Below are 17,031 nucleotides of genomic sequence, written 5' to 3' on the forward strand. Positions count from 1 at the left end.
CACAAAATATACATACCCCTAAGTGACTTGACATGCAAGAAGTCTGTGGCATAACCCATGTTAGAACTGAGGCCTCCTGACTCCCCCTCTTGTGTCTTAACCACTCTTCTTTCCTTATTCACATAAACAAAATTATATATGAGAGAGTCTATGATAAAGAAACCACATCAATTTAAATTCTGCCTCAAATCTAAATGTTAGAACAAACCTTTTTTTATCAAATTTTTCAAAATTTCTGTCATTTAAAACCAGCTGATTTTAAGCAATAAACATTCTTCTGCAGCATATAAACCCCAAACATTACAGCAACAAGAATCCAAAAATGAAACAAACAATAAAAGTAAAACCTACTTCATTGATTTTCATTGTCCAATCTGAGGGAAATGCAAACAGCAAACAGCACAAATAATAACTGTTTTAAAAATATTACTTTTGATAATCTAAGGTGTTACTGGTAACATGGGTAAAGAAAGGTGTTGGTTTATAACATAATTTTAAGTTGGCAGTGTCCCTTTAAGGTTCTATAACAAACCCTGAAAAAACAGGAACAGATAACGGTTAAGAATTAAAGCTGGTATTTGCAAAATGGCCTGAGAAAATTAAGCACCAACTCCTAGCCTTTTTGAAAAACCCAGTCTAAAGGCACAATCCTATAATCCTTCCTCCAGATAAATTCCCATTAAAATGAATGGAAGTTTTGCCTAAGGATTGCAGGACTGAACACCAGACTTCCAGGAGCTAAACATAGCACACAACAGGAAAATATCAATGATGAACCCATAGTGCCCACATTATGGATTTCATTCTGAACGGTGTTTTTTTTTTTTACATACTTTAATATAGTGTGTGTCGGTGGTGGTGTGGGGAGTAAAGATTTAGTATTTTTGTGTATTATCCTATATTTACAATGTACATAATTACTTTTATTGAGTTACTTATTATAGTTTCCATAAGTAAATAAAAGATCACTGAAACATGTAGTTATGCCTTTTACAATTATTCTGTCATCTGGTGCAATTGCTGTAAATAGGTGCAGAGACATCATAAATTAATGAAGTCTGGGCAGGAAGAGGTTAACAATAAGAAAAAATGTGTCACTGCACATCCAGAGTACATGGTTTTAAAGTTCAATATCTCAGATATAAACAGGGCTTCAGCAAAGATATGCAAAAATCCCCCTGACACCCAAAATTGTTTTAAGTTGTGCAAATGTGAAAAGAAAAGAAGTTCTGGCTACTTTCTTTTAGTTAATCATTATTATATTGTAAACTTTACGGATGCAAGACATTCCCCCGTGATGTGCACAAATCCTGTTGACATCAGTGGGAGCTGCACACATATATCTTGGAAGATGACTGACGGTTAAATTAATTTTGTTACAGAATAAAAGCTTTCCCCCTGAAAGTTATGTTTTGCTTGCAGTTTCATGTAGAATCATCATCATCATCACTCCCATAACTGCACTGGTTGTTGGGGCACCATCATTGATGAGCAATCAACCAATTGTCTCCACCCCTGACGATTGTGCGTCAGTGGTTGAGTCTCCGCGAAGTCCATTCCAGTCCACTCTTTTATGTTGTCAATCCATCTCTTCTTATGTCTACTTCTTCTTCTCTTCCCCTGCACTGCCCCTTGGAGGATGATCTTGGATAGGCCAGATGATTTTGTTACATGGCTGTACCACTTCAGCTTGCACTTCTTTGTGGTCATCAGGAGGTCTTCATATGACCCAGCGCGTTGGGTGATGATGTTGCGGACCTCTTCATTAGTGAGGTGGTCAAAGTAGGAGAGGCCCAGAATTTTATGGAAGTATCTCATCTCTACCACCTTTATTTTCCATTCAAGTTCTGCCGTAAGGGTCCATGTCTCGCACACATACAGAAAAATTGAGATGATCAGTGCGTGCAGTAGTTTCAGTTTGGATTCCAGGAAGATGTTCTTGTTCCTCCAAATTGGCTTTAGCTTTGCTACTGTTGCTGTTGTTTGCGCAGTTCTTGCCAGAATTTCTGCCTTTGATCCTTCATCAGTGATGATTGCCCCCAAATACGTGAACCGTTTCACTGTCTCCAGCTCTTGTCCACTTACAGTGATATGTTGCCGGATTCCGTGATGTTTGTTTGTCATTAGCTTGGTTTTCTCTGCACTGATTTCCATGCCATATTTTGCAGAGGTTTCATCCAATCATTTCACAAGGTTGGCAAGTTCATCTTCGCTACCTGCCAGGCCATCAATGTCATCAGCAAACTAAAGATTTGAGATTGTTCACCACCCAATGCTGACTATGCTCTTCTAGGGCATCAGTCATTATGTGCTCCAAGAATGCGCTCCATGTTGAACACAGACAGACAAATTGATTTTTTTTTTAATTCTGGGAGGAAAAATGTGTTTGTTTGGGTTCACAATAGAAATGGCGTATTCATAAATGTAAATACCTCCAAGGAAGCTTGAACATATAACCACTCACTTACTTAACTCAGCAGACAATAACAGAAATTCAATAAATTAATTTGTGGAAACTTCAATATGAATAGACTGGGGATGTGTTGAGTTTGTCTTAGCTAACATTCATTCTTTATGTATCTGAAAGTAGTCAAAAAAGGGAAAACATCTTCCTTAAGGGAAGGAAGGACCATGAAACAGCACATTTAGGAGGTATTTCATATATGTAATAGACAATATGCACATATTTCACTAAATGACCAATTTTTACTCACATTGAGTACTATTTAGTCATGGTGAGTAATACTTAAACAAGTAGGTCCATCAAATTCAAGGTCCCCTTCTTATATTTGTCTTGGTTAAAGGCCTACCTTAGAGCCCATTTGTGAAAACCACACTCACATTGAGCAGTACTTATTCATATGTGTCCTACTAATGTAAAGAGCTTTGTGCAAGGGATGCAGGATTAGACCCTAAGAAACCAGGTGAGGTAAAATAAGTACCACCCCCATCAACAACAGTGCAGCATACATTTTCCAAATAAAAGTTCTATTCTTGTGGATTGCCACCAGTTTTGATTCTTGAGCTGACAAACTCTGATTATACATGAGAATAAGTAAGGGTTACTTTGCTACAAATAAGAGATGTTCTCTCTGTAACATACAACGAGCATAACTGGGTATAATTCTGAAGATTTGATGTTTCCCTTCATGAATACCAACTTAATTGCCATCAACTTCCTTTGGAACACTTTTAATAAACCATCAGCACCGCTGCTCAGTAACCAATTTTTATCAGTCCCTTAAGAACTGCATTAAGATGCTACAGTATAATAAGCTTTGTCCTCTGCAGTCTACCCCCCGACTCCAAAAGGATTTCTTTACCAGAAGAAACTCTGAGGCCATGAGTAGTTCTTGCCCTCCCTGAATTGCCAATACAACTTCTCTTGAAGTCAATGGGTGGTGACTTCAAGGGATGCTAGAATGGGTCCTTGGCTTTTTAGTATGTCAGCATTTATTATTCTTATTATTCCCTTTTTATCTGAGAATTTCAGTGTACTTTACAAAAAATAATATGTTAAACCTAACAACCTTGGGAATTAGGAAATTAGACCCATTATGCAAATGGCCAAACAGAAGCACAGAATGGCAAAGGGTTTTGCCCAAGGTCACATAGTGAGTCAGTAGCAAAGCTGCAGTGAGAACACCTTACTGCTAATGTATTGAAGTTCATGTTTCCGATGGCGTCATGACTTCTGACTCCTAACGATCTAGGGAGTGCCCCTGACAGACAATTCACGCACAGATATTAAGACAAATTATATTATGAAATATATACAGAATTAAACAGGCATGTATGTAAACATAAAATGTTGCAGTCACTAGTGTGTTAACTGCTCCAATTAAAAAGTCTACATAACTGCAAGGGCTACAGTATGTGGCTGTTTATTATAAATGACTGTGTTATATGCTTTACACTTTGTATTTTATTCACGACTATCTTGAAAGAAGTCTTCCACTTCTAAAAAGCCCTAAAGGACTTGGAGTGAAGTGAGCTCAGGCCTCTGGCTCAGCAAGTTTGGAAGGTTTTGTAGAGTGCACGGTTAGATTCAGAGAGGAACAACACCACCGAGAACTCATAAATTGTCATTCTTTTGGGTACGCTTTCAGTCTGAGTATCCTTCTGATGATTTGCCTGGGTAATTTTAAAGTGCACATCTTAGAATGTGGATCTTTTGTGGTCTTGTTCTTTAAAAATAGCCTGACACTTTAGAGTCCATAAAACTGAAAGTGCTCAGGGTGCTTATGGCTCCATTGTCCCCCAGACGGAATGAAGGCAAGAAACGTTCATTCATAAACTAAGCCTTTCGTGGCAGGGTCCATAAACTGAGGAACACCACAGGTGTCTGAGTTGTAACTTGCAGAGTAGCCTGGGAACTTTGCATGTTTCACCATTTTCAAATTGTGACTCATTTATGTATCAAAAAAAAAAAAAGTTTTCTGGAGCTCATCGGACACCCACTACCTCTGCTAAAAAGGGGAAGGCAAGCTGCAGCAACAGGCACAGTCCAGGTCCCGGCAGCAGCAAGAGGAACGAGAGTAAAAATCCCCAGCGGGACTGCATGACAAACTCCAGCAAAAATCAGACTCCTACACCAGCAGCAACATAAACCCAAACAAACAATGGTTCGTCCCTTACAAACTACTGGGCTTCACTCCCTTCGTTTTGGTTTTTCAATGTAAACCCTTTTGAACCAGAGCAAACTAAAGCTAAACAAGCAAACAAGAAACAGGTGCACTTTGAGCCGGGGACATTTCCCCCTTCCACTGAATGAACTACTCACACACAGCTCAGAGTAACCCAGAGTCAGAGTCACACACCACACATAGACTCACACATACACATAATGATACACACACAGAGCTCTATCCAGCCAATCCTACTCCACCGCCACGCAGGCAGATTCAGACCCACCACATCCCGCACTGGCTTGCGGAAGCAGGACCCCCGCACCCCACCCACAGCTGGACCCCCTGTCCCTCGCACCCGCGTGCCAGGGACGCACCCCAGAGGGGGCTCCTCTCAGGCTGTGGCCATTCGGCTGAGGGACATGTCACACCATTGGGGCTGTGCGCCTTGCTCTGAAATGCACCCAGCTCAAGTCCTCCCTCCTCTAGTGTGGGGGTTGTTTAATTACTACACAGTTCTTTCGCATCAACCCCCCGGAGAGCTGGCGCGGGGCAGCGGGGGCTGAGAGCGGCCCCTCTTAGCTCTGCTGCCCAGGGACGACTTGGGGGGGGGGGAGTCATGGGGACTTGATGCTGCTGAGCGGGGATTGTGCAGCAAAAGGCGCCTCTCCTGCTGCCGCGCTCCCTCCCCCTTGCCCCGCTCCTGGCCGCCGCCGTCGCGCGGGCTCCCAGCCACGCAGAGGGAGAGGGAGAGGCGGCACGGCTGGAAGCCTCTTCTCAGCCAGCCGGGGACCGCGGGCACTGCAATAAAACCCCAGCAGCGCTGAGAGGCGTGCTCAGAGAGGCGCTTGCGCACATCGCAGGGGCGCCAGATTTGGCGGGAGTGGGAGTGTCCAAAAAGCCCTTTGTTTGATGGCATCTCTGTTTACAGAGTTTACTCTTTAATCTCAACCTGTTTCCTCCTCCTCCTCCTCCTACTGCTGCTCCTGAAAACTTCACTGTGCGGCGGTGGAGCACTTTTAAGCAGCACAGAAAGCAAAGCACTTCAGCCAGCACAGGTCCCCCCTTCCTCCCCCAGTGGCTAGTCCCAGGATGGCCAGGAGACCCAGGCACAGGTAAATTCTTTGCAGCATTAAAGCATTTGTGTGTGTGTATGTTTAATAGCCTACGGATAGAGAGGTTTATTTGGGTTATTATTATTTTTTGTTAGTTTTTGCAGGAGTGGTTTGGCAGATCCTCCCCACGCCTGTCAGTCTCTGCACGGGGAAGGGGAGAGGGAAACCTAAACAGACCCTGCAAGACCAAATGAATAGATTATTAGGAATCCCCCCCCCACTCCCTTTTCTACCACCCCCAGTTCCTCCCCTCCCAAAAAAAGGACTCAGGATGTTGGGAAGATTGCAATTTGCAATGCATTTTGCAAGTTGCTCAGACAGAAATTTCCTAGGACCATGCATGGCGCGCGTGGCTACAAATTAGAAAGAGGGGGGAAAGGGGGGGCAGGATTCCCACTTGGACTTGTTGCCTTCAGCGATCTGTGCCGAGCTGCTCTGCGGTCTGTTTGGGCTGGAGGAGCTAAGCAGATGGCAGATGTAAGCCCAAAAATGTCGGACTTGTTTAGTGGCTGCAGGTAGTTCATTCCCGTTTCATTCATTCTTTGTGGAGGTGGGATGTCAGGTGGGTGGCAGACAGGCGGCGTGAAAAGGAGGTGCTGGGGAGGGAGCAAACCTTTTTTTTTTTTCCAGTTGCAGAGTCTTTCTTTTAATGACTCCAACTCTGCCCCGCTCATCTCTCGGTTTATAATTATGCCCTGCAAGGCTTTTATTTGTAATGCACACGCCGCTCCGCACATGTCGGAGCCCGAGCAAGCTTTTCAGCAGCGCGATGAGAGCAACTCTTAGACTTTGGCAGGAGGGGGGGTGGGGTGGGGAGAGAAGAAGGAGAGAGGGGCGTTTGGCAGCAGCTGTCATGTGGCTGCTCCCGTTGCTGTTTTCCTCCTCTTGGGGAATGGGCTATTGCACGGGACAAGGGCAGGGGGACAGCAGACCCCGAGCTGTGTTGTGGTGGCGGGGAGGATTGGGGGCTGGGGGTTACTGCTCCCTGCTGCTCCCTTCCCTCTGGCGGGTGGCGTGCTGCGAACTGGAAGGGAGAGGTCTGAGCGCCTCGTGGTTGCTGCTGTTACAGACACACACAGTGCAGGAGGATTGTTTTCTAATTATCTCTGGACTGGCGGTCGGACACGTGGAGAGTCTTTCTCCTTTCTGTCCAGCCCCCCCACGGCTTGCGACAGAAAAGCAAATCCTCTTCCCCCGCAGTTTTTCCCTCTTGTGACGGATCGCTGGCTTAAAAAAGGGGTTTTAAATTGCCCAGAGTGTGAAATCTAGAAGGAGGCTCGGGGTGGGGGTTCGGTGCAAACTAGGTTGTTACTTGAATATGAGAGAGCGAGTGTGTTACTAGGACGGACAGGCTATGAATGACTCATCCTGTCCTTCCAGAGAGACAGACACACAGTCACCGTGCATGTGTCTCCGCCTCGCTTGCGCCTCCCTCTTGAGGCGAAATGGGAGGTGGTAGTGCTGGGGGGTGAGAGCCTAGTGGGTAGTCTGTATTTTATTTTGACTTTGCAGAGTGGCGGAATGAGCGTGTCAGGAGTGGTGGAGGAAGCCAGGCCTGCAAAACGAAAGGGTCAGTTGCTCTTTACAGGAACTGAATGAGCGGGAGAGCCGGGAGGAAAGTGGAGCTGCTTAGCAGCTTTCAGAATGGTCCTTCCTAGCACGAGTGGTGGTGGTTCGTGCTCGCGGAGCGCCAGATACTTTCCCTCTGGTTACGAAGGGGATGTACTGGTGCGAGAAGGGAAGCTCTAGATTGCAGCTCCGTGAAGTGCTCTGAAAGGAGATGTCGGCAAGGTGGATTAGTCAAAACAACGAAAGTGGATTCCCCTCGGTTGTTTGTGCCCAGTTTCTTCAATCACAGTAGCAAGTCATTTCCTCTCCACCCCCACCCCTTTTTTATCATTGCACAATTTGGTTTCCTTGACAAAAATGTAGAGTATTTAAAAGCACTGAAAACTAGCATGTGGGGCATCATTAACCCTTTCACTTAGTCCACTCCACTGGTAATTAGCAAGTGCATTTGTTGTTGGGGCCAGATTGTGTTCAGGCAGATATTTTTAAAAATGTTTCAGGTATATGCTAGAAACCAGATTTGTTAAATATGATGCAGATCATCCTATAACCCCGCCCCCCAGGCCGAATTTTCCTGCCACAGGAGACACAGAATGGGAGTTACTCATTCTGTATGCCACAGTAAAGTCCTTCCTAGGTAAGGAAATAATTTAGATTATAAACATTACAATAAAATAATGTTAACCTTTTCATCACTAATCTTCTACGCCAGTTTCACATGTGCCATGTCCATTGATGTACCTGGAACATTTGGCAGCACTGGATATATCACCCTGCTGGCTGTACCTGGTACTTTCAATATCAGTGACCACCAATTTTCAAAATGATACATGGGTATTTAGCTACAAAACTTCTTTTAACATTAAAAGCAGTCATACAATTGTCTCCATGTGTCACTTAGAAAAGAAAATCTAACTTTTAAAAAAATAAAAGCAAAGAAATAGGACCCTGCAACCTTTACTCATGTAAGTAGTCCTACTGTAGTCAGTGAGACTACTACTGTGAATAACTACTCTTTTGAGTTGAAGGATTGAGTTGAGTTGAAATCACTAGCTATTCCTAAATATTCTACATATCTTTGTGAGTGAACTATCTAGTCCAGTGGTTCTCAAACTTTTGTACTGGTGACCCCTTTCACACAGCAAGCCTCTGAATGCGACCCCTCCTTCTAAATTAAAAACACTTTTTAAAATATTTAACACTATTATAAATGCTGGAGGTGAAGTGGGGATTGGGATGGAGGCTGGTAGCTCAGGCTACTCCCCATATAATAACCTCGCAAGCTCCTGAGAGGTCACGACCCCTAGTTTGAGAACCCTGATCTAGTCACATGTGCCACCTTACCTAGGTACAGTGGTAATAAATTAAGAATGGAATTAGGAGACTTGTTTTGTCAGTTTGTTAGCCATTTGGGACTTGCTGTCAAATAGGCCACATGCATCACTGCAGATACTGAAAAACCTCTTAAATAGCGATTTTCCCTGATACACAACATGTGCCAGAAGACTGGGCTGAAGACTTAATGTTATTTTAACCTAATATACTTTCTTTTAAGCTTTTTGATTGCTTGAAGTTTGGTAGTACTTGCATCATGGCTAGCAACCTGTACATTGAACTTCAGCTTAATGCCCCCTGCCCCCCCCCTCAAAAAAAAGTCTTTGAAAAACAAGGTTAACAGGAGGAATAGTGTCTGATCCATCCTTAATTGAAGTGTTGTTAGTGTGGATTTATTAATATGGCTGTTTATCAAAAAAAGGTTTTTAAAATTTTATCTAAAGATTTTTCCATATATCATGATCATTAGTCAAATACTACATTGTTTTTTCTGTAGTACTGTAGATGTCATCTCTTTGAAGTTTCAAAAGTGATGTTTATATCTTAAAGTTGGAAATAATACTTTACCCAACAGAAAGACAACTCCTGTTGCAAAACATTTCAATTTTAGCTAGCGGGATAGGGTGAATGCTGTTTGTGAAAACAGTAATAGATTCCTTTTTACCCATAGATAGCCTCTGGGGAAATCCCTTAGTCATGAATTAGGTGAGGACTGGAGTATTTCAAAAACAGTATGAAGTATTTAGAAATGGGATAGAGGTAGTAAAGTTAGCAAAATACTCAGTATAAGGAGACTTGATCATTCATGTGGTTACTATGGAGATCTTATATTGTACTTGTCTTCAGCTTTGTCTATACTCGACCATGAACTGTGACATATTTGATAAGAGTTTATTTACAAAATAGTGTGATCACTTGATGGCCTTTATTTTAATTAGTTTTGAAAAACCTGTGCCCTTCAATATTTTTGGTCTTCTAATCCCAAAATGATGACTAAGTATATTATTGAATAATTTTACTATTTTTATATTTGTACATAAAATACCATTTGGGAATTGTGTAACCAGCTACTTCATCAAATATATAAAAACATTAAGCACTCTTCAAAATATGTAGCACAAGTTAAAGATTTTGCATATGCACTTGTGTAGAGGACATAGCCTCTTGTTCTCTTTATTGTCCTAAACATTGTATTTTAATTTGAAACTTTCATTGGTTGAAAGGCTGCCAAGTGTGTAAGTTGCCACTGATCTAACAGTCTGAGCAGGTCTAAACATGTACAGTAATAAGAAGGTTGCCAGCCCTTTGCTTGTATCTGTGGATACCAAAAACAGCAGAACCTGTTCAGAATAGTAGAACAGAATGCAGAACAAAATCTTGTTGTGCAAGTTTTCAAACTTTTATCTGTATAACCTTTGTAAAGATTGTTGTTTTTCATATATTTTGTAATTCAGTAACGTAAGTCTTCATGTTCCACTCTAAGTCGCCTCCTGTTTCTTTTTGTAGTATATATAGTAGTGATGATGATGATGAAGATGTTGAGATGTATGATCATGACTACGATGGTCTGCTTCCTAAGGCTGGAAAACGTCATTTAGGAAAAACCAGGTGGACCCGTGAAGAGGTAACTAAAGGGTCACTTACTACGTTTGGGTTAAAAAGAGAGAGAAAATGGGTCAAATTCTTCTATCAGATGCAGATTTCATTAGATATCAAGTTCAGTGTGAATTTCATGCATATGTATGAGGGCAGAATTTGGCAATATACATAATTAGATGTAACTTTGAGAGTTGTTGTTTTTTAAAAAACAAACTGTTTAAATACTGATCCTTGACTCCAGCAAGACTGTTATACAGGACAGGTGTTCAAACTACTGCATTAAGTTGTCAGGATATGACAATTTTAAAATTACCTGTAGCAATGTTTGATTGTTACTGCTGGCTCTTTTGTTTGAAAATGGTTGCTATGTGAGAAATGACGTCTATTCAGTATCTTAACAGCAGCAAACAACTATGGTGCAAACTTCTGCACTCTTATTACAAATAAGTGGATCATCTGAAGTTTGTGTTTTAATAATGGAATTGTGATTCCATGGGGCAGTAACTAAAATCTGTAAGAAACATCTATTCTGTACCACAAACTGACATTAAAGATGTTTTCCCCTTTTGAAAGACTGAATATAAGAGAGTATGCTTTGGTAGCTTTTAGTGCTCTTGTGTTTATTTTCTGTGCAAATTATAGTAATAAAAAGTTCATTTACAGAGGTGGATAATCCATGGTCATTTACAATGGTTTAATTTTTGTGTGAAATGTGTTAATTCAATTATTTGAATGATATTTGGGCTTGTTCAACACTAGTGATTCATACTGATCTTTAAACATTAGCAGGCCACTTCATGTAAGGTTTTTTAAAAGCTTGAATTGCTATTACAGTACCTTTGTCCTTCTTGGTATTTTGAACTGGCTGTTTTTGATCTTTAGGGCCTACATTACTGGACTTTCCTTTTAGGATATTGGGCCAAATTCTCTTCTGATAAAAATATTCAAAACTCCTTTGAAGTAAATGGAGTTTCACCCATTTAGGAGTTTTGCCCATTTACACCAGCAGTAAATATGGCGGATTACTTATGTTATGCATTCAGTATAGAATCTTATGCAGTATTGTGATGAACATTGCCCTTAAAATCTTTAAAGCTTTTTGAAAACAGCCTAAGGAGGTATGCAACCTGTATCCTATTGAATTTCAATGGACATTGGACATCTAACTCCTTTAGACTTCTTTGAAAATACCAGCCCAAAAATAATAATTTAAATTGCCTTAGCTGGTAAAATGCAGATCAGCATAATTTGCATAGTCCAGAAGCCCAGAAAATATATTTAAGTTCCTGCCCATAAGCAAAGAAAAAATATCTGCTGAATGAGGAGGTGTATTTGGCAAGAAAAAAGCATAATCAGGCCAGAGACTTCCCTTTTATGTCAGTACTGGATCCCTGAAAGAAGTGGATCCATAAAAATTCAGCAACGTGGAGTATTTTCTTTTTTTACCTTAGCTTGGCTGATATATTTTAGTTGCAACACTAAGTGATTGGAGCATTGATGATGTTGTCTTTATGAAAAACTAGGATGAAAAACTAAAGAAACTCGTGGAACAGAATGGTACAGAAGACTGGAAAGTTATTGCCAATTTCCTTCCTGTAAGTGGGCATTGTTTCTGTTTTCGTTTGTAGAGATGACAACTCTTTATCACCCATTTTCAAGTAAGGGACAGGGGAGAGGTTATTTCTTAACTACGTTTTCATGTGATCTAAAGCCCCCCACAAACTGGAACTTAAGATATTCAATAAGGCATCTTACCGTATTATAGCTGCATTTCTTAACTTTTATGCTCAATTTTATTTCTCACTACTCATCTCAGATGGGGGAGGGGAAATGTAAAAAGACTTTTTGAGGGATTTGTTATAGAACAGATGGTTGACCTGTGAATGAAACAAAAATGTCTTAGTACAGAAAAAAAAACCTAGCTTTCATCAATAGTAAATGCTGCTTATAAAATATGAGATCTCTTTTGTGATCTCTTACTGTTGTTCAAATTCTACAGATAACATAACACTTATTCTTTAAAACTATCTTTAATAGATGTTAAAGGATAAGTTTGTTTAGTTACCATGATACAGTGACAATTATGGAAAAGATGCTTTTCTAGTTTAATGTGCAGAGTACTTACCAGCCATTGATTGCTGAGGACCCTCATTTCAAGCTTGTCTCAGTCATTCCCATATAGCTTCATTGTATTAATAGTATGAGATACATAGAGGGTCTGTTTGGGGAGCAAGTGCACCTAGAAAGAAATATTGCAATTCTTTCATATTTGAGAAGTGATTAATTTGTATATGTTATGTGCAATTAGAATCGGACAGATGTGCAGTGCCAGCATCGATGGCAGAAAGTACTAAATCCTGAACTTATCAAAGGTCCATGGACTAAAGAAGAAGATCAGCGGGTAATCAACTTTTCCTTCAGCCTCGTATTTTAAATAATACTTAATGATAGGCCCAATACTGCAGTCATAACTGAGATAAAACTCATCTAGACTTCAATGGCTTCAGTGGGAGTACTGCCTGAGGAAGGATTTGAAGACTGGTCCCAATAATATTAATACTTAGCATTTATATAGTGCTTCCTGGTACAGTTTCAAAGTGCTCTACACAAATCAAATAATTAATACTTTAATGCTGCAAATCTAAATGTACGCTAGAAATGCCTTTGATATTACCAAAGCCTTTTCCTTTTGGGTAAATATATAAATAGAAAATACGAAGCAGTGCCTACACATCTGCTCTACTACAGCGGTTTTGAGAAACTTCATTGAAAATATTGCAGCATCACAGAATGATTGCACTAATTCATTATGTAACACTAAAATATGGGCGGTTCTTGTGTGTTTCTTTGAAGGTGATAGAACTTGTGCAAAAATATGGCCCAAAGCGCTGGTCTGTTATTGCCAAGCACTTGAAGGGGAGGATTGGAAAACAATGCAGGGAGAGGTGGCACAACCATTTGAATCCAGAAGTAAAGAAAACCTCCTGGACTGAAGAAGAAGATAGAATTATTTACCAGGCACACAAGAGGCTGGGAAACAGATGGGCAGAAATTGCAAAGTTGCTGCCTGGACGGTAATGACATATAGTAGCCCTTAAATAGGGAAAAGAAGGTTTTGAGTCTGAGCAGTCTGTTTCAGATGTCATCTTAGTACACTGAAAGAATTGCATGTTATAAACCAAAATGTTTTGAGCCAAATCCTAGTGCCATTGATCTAAATGGGACCAGGTATATGGAGAAATATTTTTTAAAGTATTTGCCACTGGATGAAGAAATAGTAACCATAGTAAATCATCAGGGCTTTCCTAAGTGTGGGTCTAATCTAGTTTGTGTTGGAGTATTTGTCAAAACTTCTGTTGACTTAATGGTGCAAGATCAGACTCTACAAGTGAAACTAAGTTTATATTCAGCTAAGGGGACACAGTCAACTGAAATCCAGTCAGTATTTTTAACAATGAATTAAAAGTTGTTTCACAAGCTATACCTGGCCTGGTGCCCCAGACAGTTTTGATGGCTTTACATTAATATTTTCCCCATATTTTAGAGAGTTTTACTCTTCTCTATTGCTATCTGAATGATCCAAATACAAACTAAGGGAAACTGACTAACTAAAACTGCAATCCTGAAAATCCTTATGTAGAATGAGTATCATTATTCATATGAGTTGTTCTGTTGGCTTCAATGGGACTACTCATCTGTAAGTGTGCAGGGTTGGGGTCTTACTGACTTTGCAGGGGTAACAGTGAAAGTGCCCAAACACAAAGTGCTGTCAAATATACAAAATAAACAAGCAACATTTTTTTCCCTCTAGACTCCAGTAGTTGGTAAAACATCTCCAAAACACAACTGTGATGGCCTTTTTTGGCTGGAGAGAAGAACCACAGATAGGCTTGTCATTTGGAGAGCATTACAATCTTATTGCAGCCTTCCTTGTACCACAGACACCCACAGTTAATAACACTGGGTGATGTTGAAGTAAAGGCTTTCAGACAGAGGAGTTATATTTGAGTTACCCCAAGACTGATTTTAATAATACAGTACAGTTCTCATAGTTTTTGTCTAATCACACAATTGAATACTTGAAACAGTTTGTTTTCTGAAATTAAAAAAAAACCTTTCCCTAATAACTGTTCAGTTGCCCAGTTATGAAATTCGCTTGGAGGTTAACTGTTTCACTGCTGGTTCCTGCACTTTCTTTTTACAGTAATAGAATGCAGCAAAATTCCATTGGAATGTTAATGCTTCAAAAAAATAATGGTGCATGAAGCAACCTGAAAGGTGGGTTTTGCTCCACATGCCAGTTGCTTCACCTAGTGGAGATGAGGTAGACCTCAAGTGATTAATTTCTCACAGTGAGATATAATTGAAGAGAAACATCAGAACTGGATCCGTAAATCTCTGTTCATAGTAGAGATCCTTGCATCTTATCCCATACATTCTTATGGTGAAAATTCCCACTGGTAGTTGATTTCAAAGTGCAATGACCTGAGAGAGCTGATCTGTATTTGGAATTGTTAAAAATCTGTGCTTAAGAAGTATGGGTTAGGAGGCGGAGGGTAGAACACCTTTCTGTGTTACATGCACCATTGAATTATAACAAATTTATTGAGGACTCTTAGAAATGCTCTATGCTAACAGTTTCCAGTCAACTAACTTTAATTTGAATTATAGAGACAAGGTGGGTGAGGTAATATCTTTTATTGGATTAACTTGTTTGGTGAGAGAGACAAGCTTCCAAGCCACACAGAGTTCTTCTTCAGGTCCAGAACTCTGTGTGGCTCAAAAGCTTGTCTCTCTCACCAAAGAAGTTAATCCAATAAAAGATATTACCTCACCCTCCTTGTCTCTCTAATATTTTGGGACGTACATGGCTACAACAACACTGAATTTGAATTGAAAGTTCTATATGAAAAAGTCTTTATATGCATGTGTTCCTCTGTAGAACTGATAATGCTATCAAGAACCACTGGAATTCTACAATGCGTCGAAAGGTTGAACAGGAAGGTTATCTTCAGGAATCTTCCAAAGCCAACCAGTCATCATTAGCCGCAAGTTTTCAGAAAAACAGTCACTTAATGGGATTTGCTCACACTCCACCTTCTGCACAGCTTCCAGCAGCCACCCAACCCCCAGTTAACAATGACTACTCCTATTACCACATCTCTGAGCCACAAAATGTAAGCTGCTGAAAACTTTTTGTTGAATATGTAGATCTGTGATTAAGCTATCTGCATTGAAATTGATGAAGAATGATGTTTTTGTTATCGCTTTAGTGGATGGACTGGAGGAATGAGGGTAAATAAGGAATGCTGATCTTAGACACTCAGGCCCTGATTCCGCAAGTCTTTTAAGCATGTGCTTAACCTTCAGAACATGCTTATGTTCCATTGAAGTCAATGGGACTTCACATGCATAAAGTTAAGCAAGTTCTTTGCAGAACTGGAGTATCATATACTACAGTAATGGGCATACACAACCCTAAAATAGGTAAATCTGCTTTCATACATTTGTGCTACAGCATTCTAACATCTTAATTTTTAAAAGAAACTAATCAACTATAATGCATATGATATAGCATTTCTTATGGTGGTGAGTATTGCACTTGTTGAAATTCAACTATACTTGGGCCTGATTCTGGAGTCCATTTTTATGTGACTCTCTCATTGACTTCAGTATTTGTTCTGTAGTAGTTAATTATTACTGTATTTTAATCCAAATCCTTTTATGCTAATAACTAATATGAAAATTATTGCTACCTTTAAACACAATTGTGTATGGATTGCAGTGGGGTTTTAGATTGTAATAAAATGTATCTGCTTCCCATTTGCACTTCAGTTTAAAAACATTTAACAAGCATAACTTTCTTTGAATTATTCATCCATTCTCAGAACTGGTGGGTGCTTCTTATTTGAATGGCTTTCCTCCTCTAATGCTTAGTGTCGTATTTACTCGTTAAAAGCAGCTCAGTTTTCTTGCACGTTAGAAGAGAGGGGTTTTATGGATTTTAAATGTTCAGTGTAAGATGCAGGAGTAGTGCTTGAGTTTAACCCAAACACACACTGCAGCTTGCATAATGGAATTAATAACTTTGAGTGTCTTTTGTGTTTTGGCGTAGGTCCCTGGTCAAATCCCATATCCAGTAGCACTGCATGTAAATATTGTCAATGTCCCTCAGCCAGCCGCTGCAGCTATTCAGGTAGATAGTTTAAAGATCATTTCACGAGTCAATTTGTTAAACATTTGATATGGAAGTTAAAATGCAAACTTCTTACCTTGAAAAAACATTTTTAACATTCTGAGTGATGGAGAGAGAAAATGGGGAAGGGGAGGGAGTTCTGACATAGCTAATAATCAGTTCTTTTGAGGTAAATTTGAAACACATTAGCTGACATTTAGTGTAATGTCTTTCACTTTTTCTATTTCAATGTCTGTATTGAAATTCAATAGGGATTTTTACAGTGGAAAACACAATTGACATTTGTTTTACCTCTGAGGCTAATTTGGCTGTGATACCACAGGACGGCAAGCCATAAGCATTTTAGTTGCAACATCCAATCAGACCTTTATCTTTTCTTTTCCCTTAACTCTTAATTGCAGAGACACTATAATGATGAAGACCCTGAGAAAGAAAAACGAATAAAGGAATTAGAGTTGCTACTAATGTCGACTGAGAATGAACTGAAAGGGCAGCAGGCATTACCAGTAAGACTGTCACTGTGTGCTTGGATGGAGGGATAGCAGCTTTACCCCAGTGCTTGTCTTTTTACCTTTTTACTCCCCCTCTG

General features: G+C 40.1%; 1 protein-coding gene across 12 annotated transcripts in view; it reads left to right on the forward strand.

Moving 5' to 3' along the window:
• Window positions 1-5,512: 5,512 nt before the first annotated feature.
• Window positions 5,513-17,031, forward strand: part of MYB (MYB proto-oncogene, transcription factor) — a 33,312-nt gene continuing 21,793 nt past the window's right edge. For 2 of the 12 annotated variants that reach the window (XM_042848181.2, XM_005280316.4), the window contains exons 1-7: window positions 5,580-5,743; window positions 10,154-10,271; window positions 11,770-11,841; window positions 12,555-12,647; window positions 13,100-13,320; window positions 15,189-15,423; window positions 16,362-16,442. In XM_042848181.2, coding sequence (XP_042704115.2) covers window positions 5,721-5,743; window positions 10,154-10,271; window positions 11,770-11,841; window positions 12,555-12,647; window positions 13,100-13,320; window positions 15,189-15,423; window positions 16,362-16,442 — 843 coding nt within the window. In that variant the 5' untranslated portion in view covers window positions 5,580-5,720. Of the gene's footprint in view, window positions 5,744-7,001; window positions 7,314-9,988; window positions 10,272-11,769; window positions 11,842-12,554; window positions 12,648-13,099; window positions 13,321-15,188; window positions 15,424-16,361; window positions 16,443-16,843; window positions 16,949-17,031 lie in introns of those variants that run through there. The other 10 variants (XM_005280314.4, XM_005280309.4, XM_065588693.1 and 7 more) reach the window with 10 other exon arrangements.

The sequence above is a fragment of the Chrysemys picta genome, chromosome 3, assembly GCF_011386835.1.
Source record: "Chrysemys picta bellii isolate R12L10 chromosome 3, ASM1138683v2, whole genome shotgun sequence".
Classification (NCBI taxonomy): domain Eukaryota; kingdom Metazoa; phylum Chordata; order Testudines; family Emydidae; genus Chrysemys; species Chrysemys picta.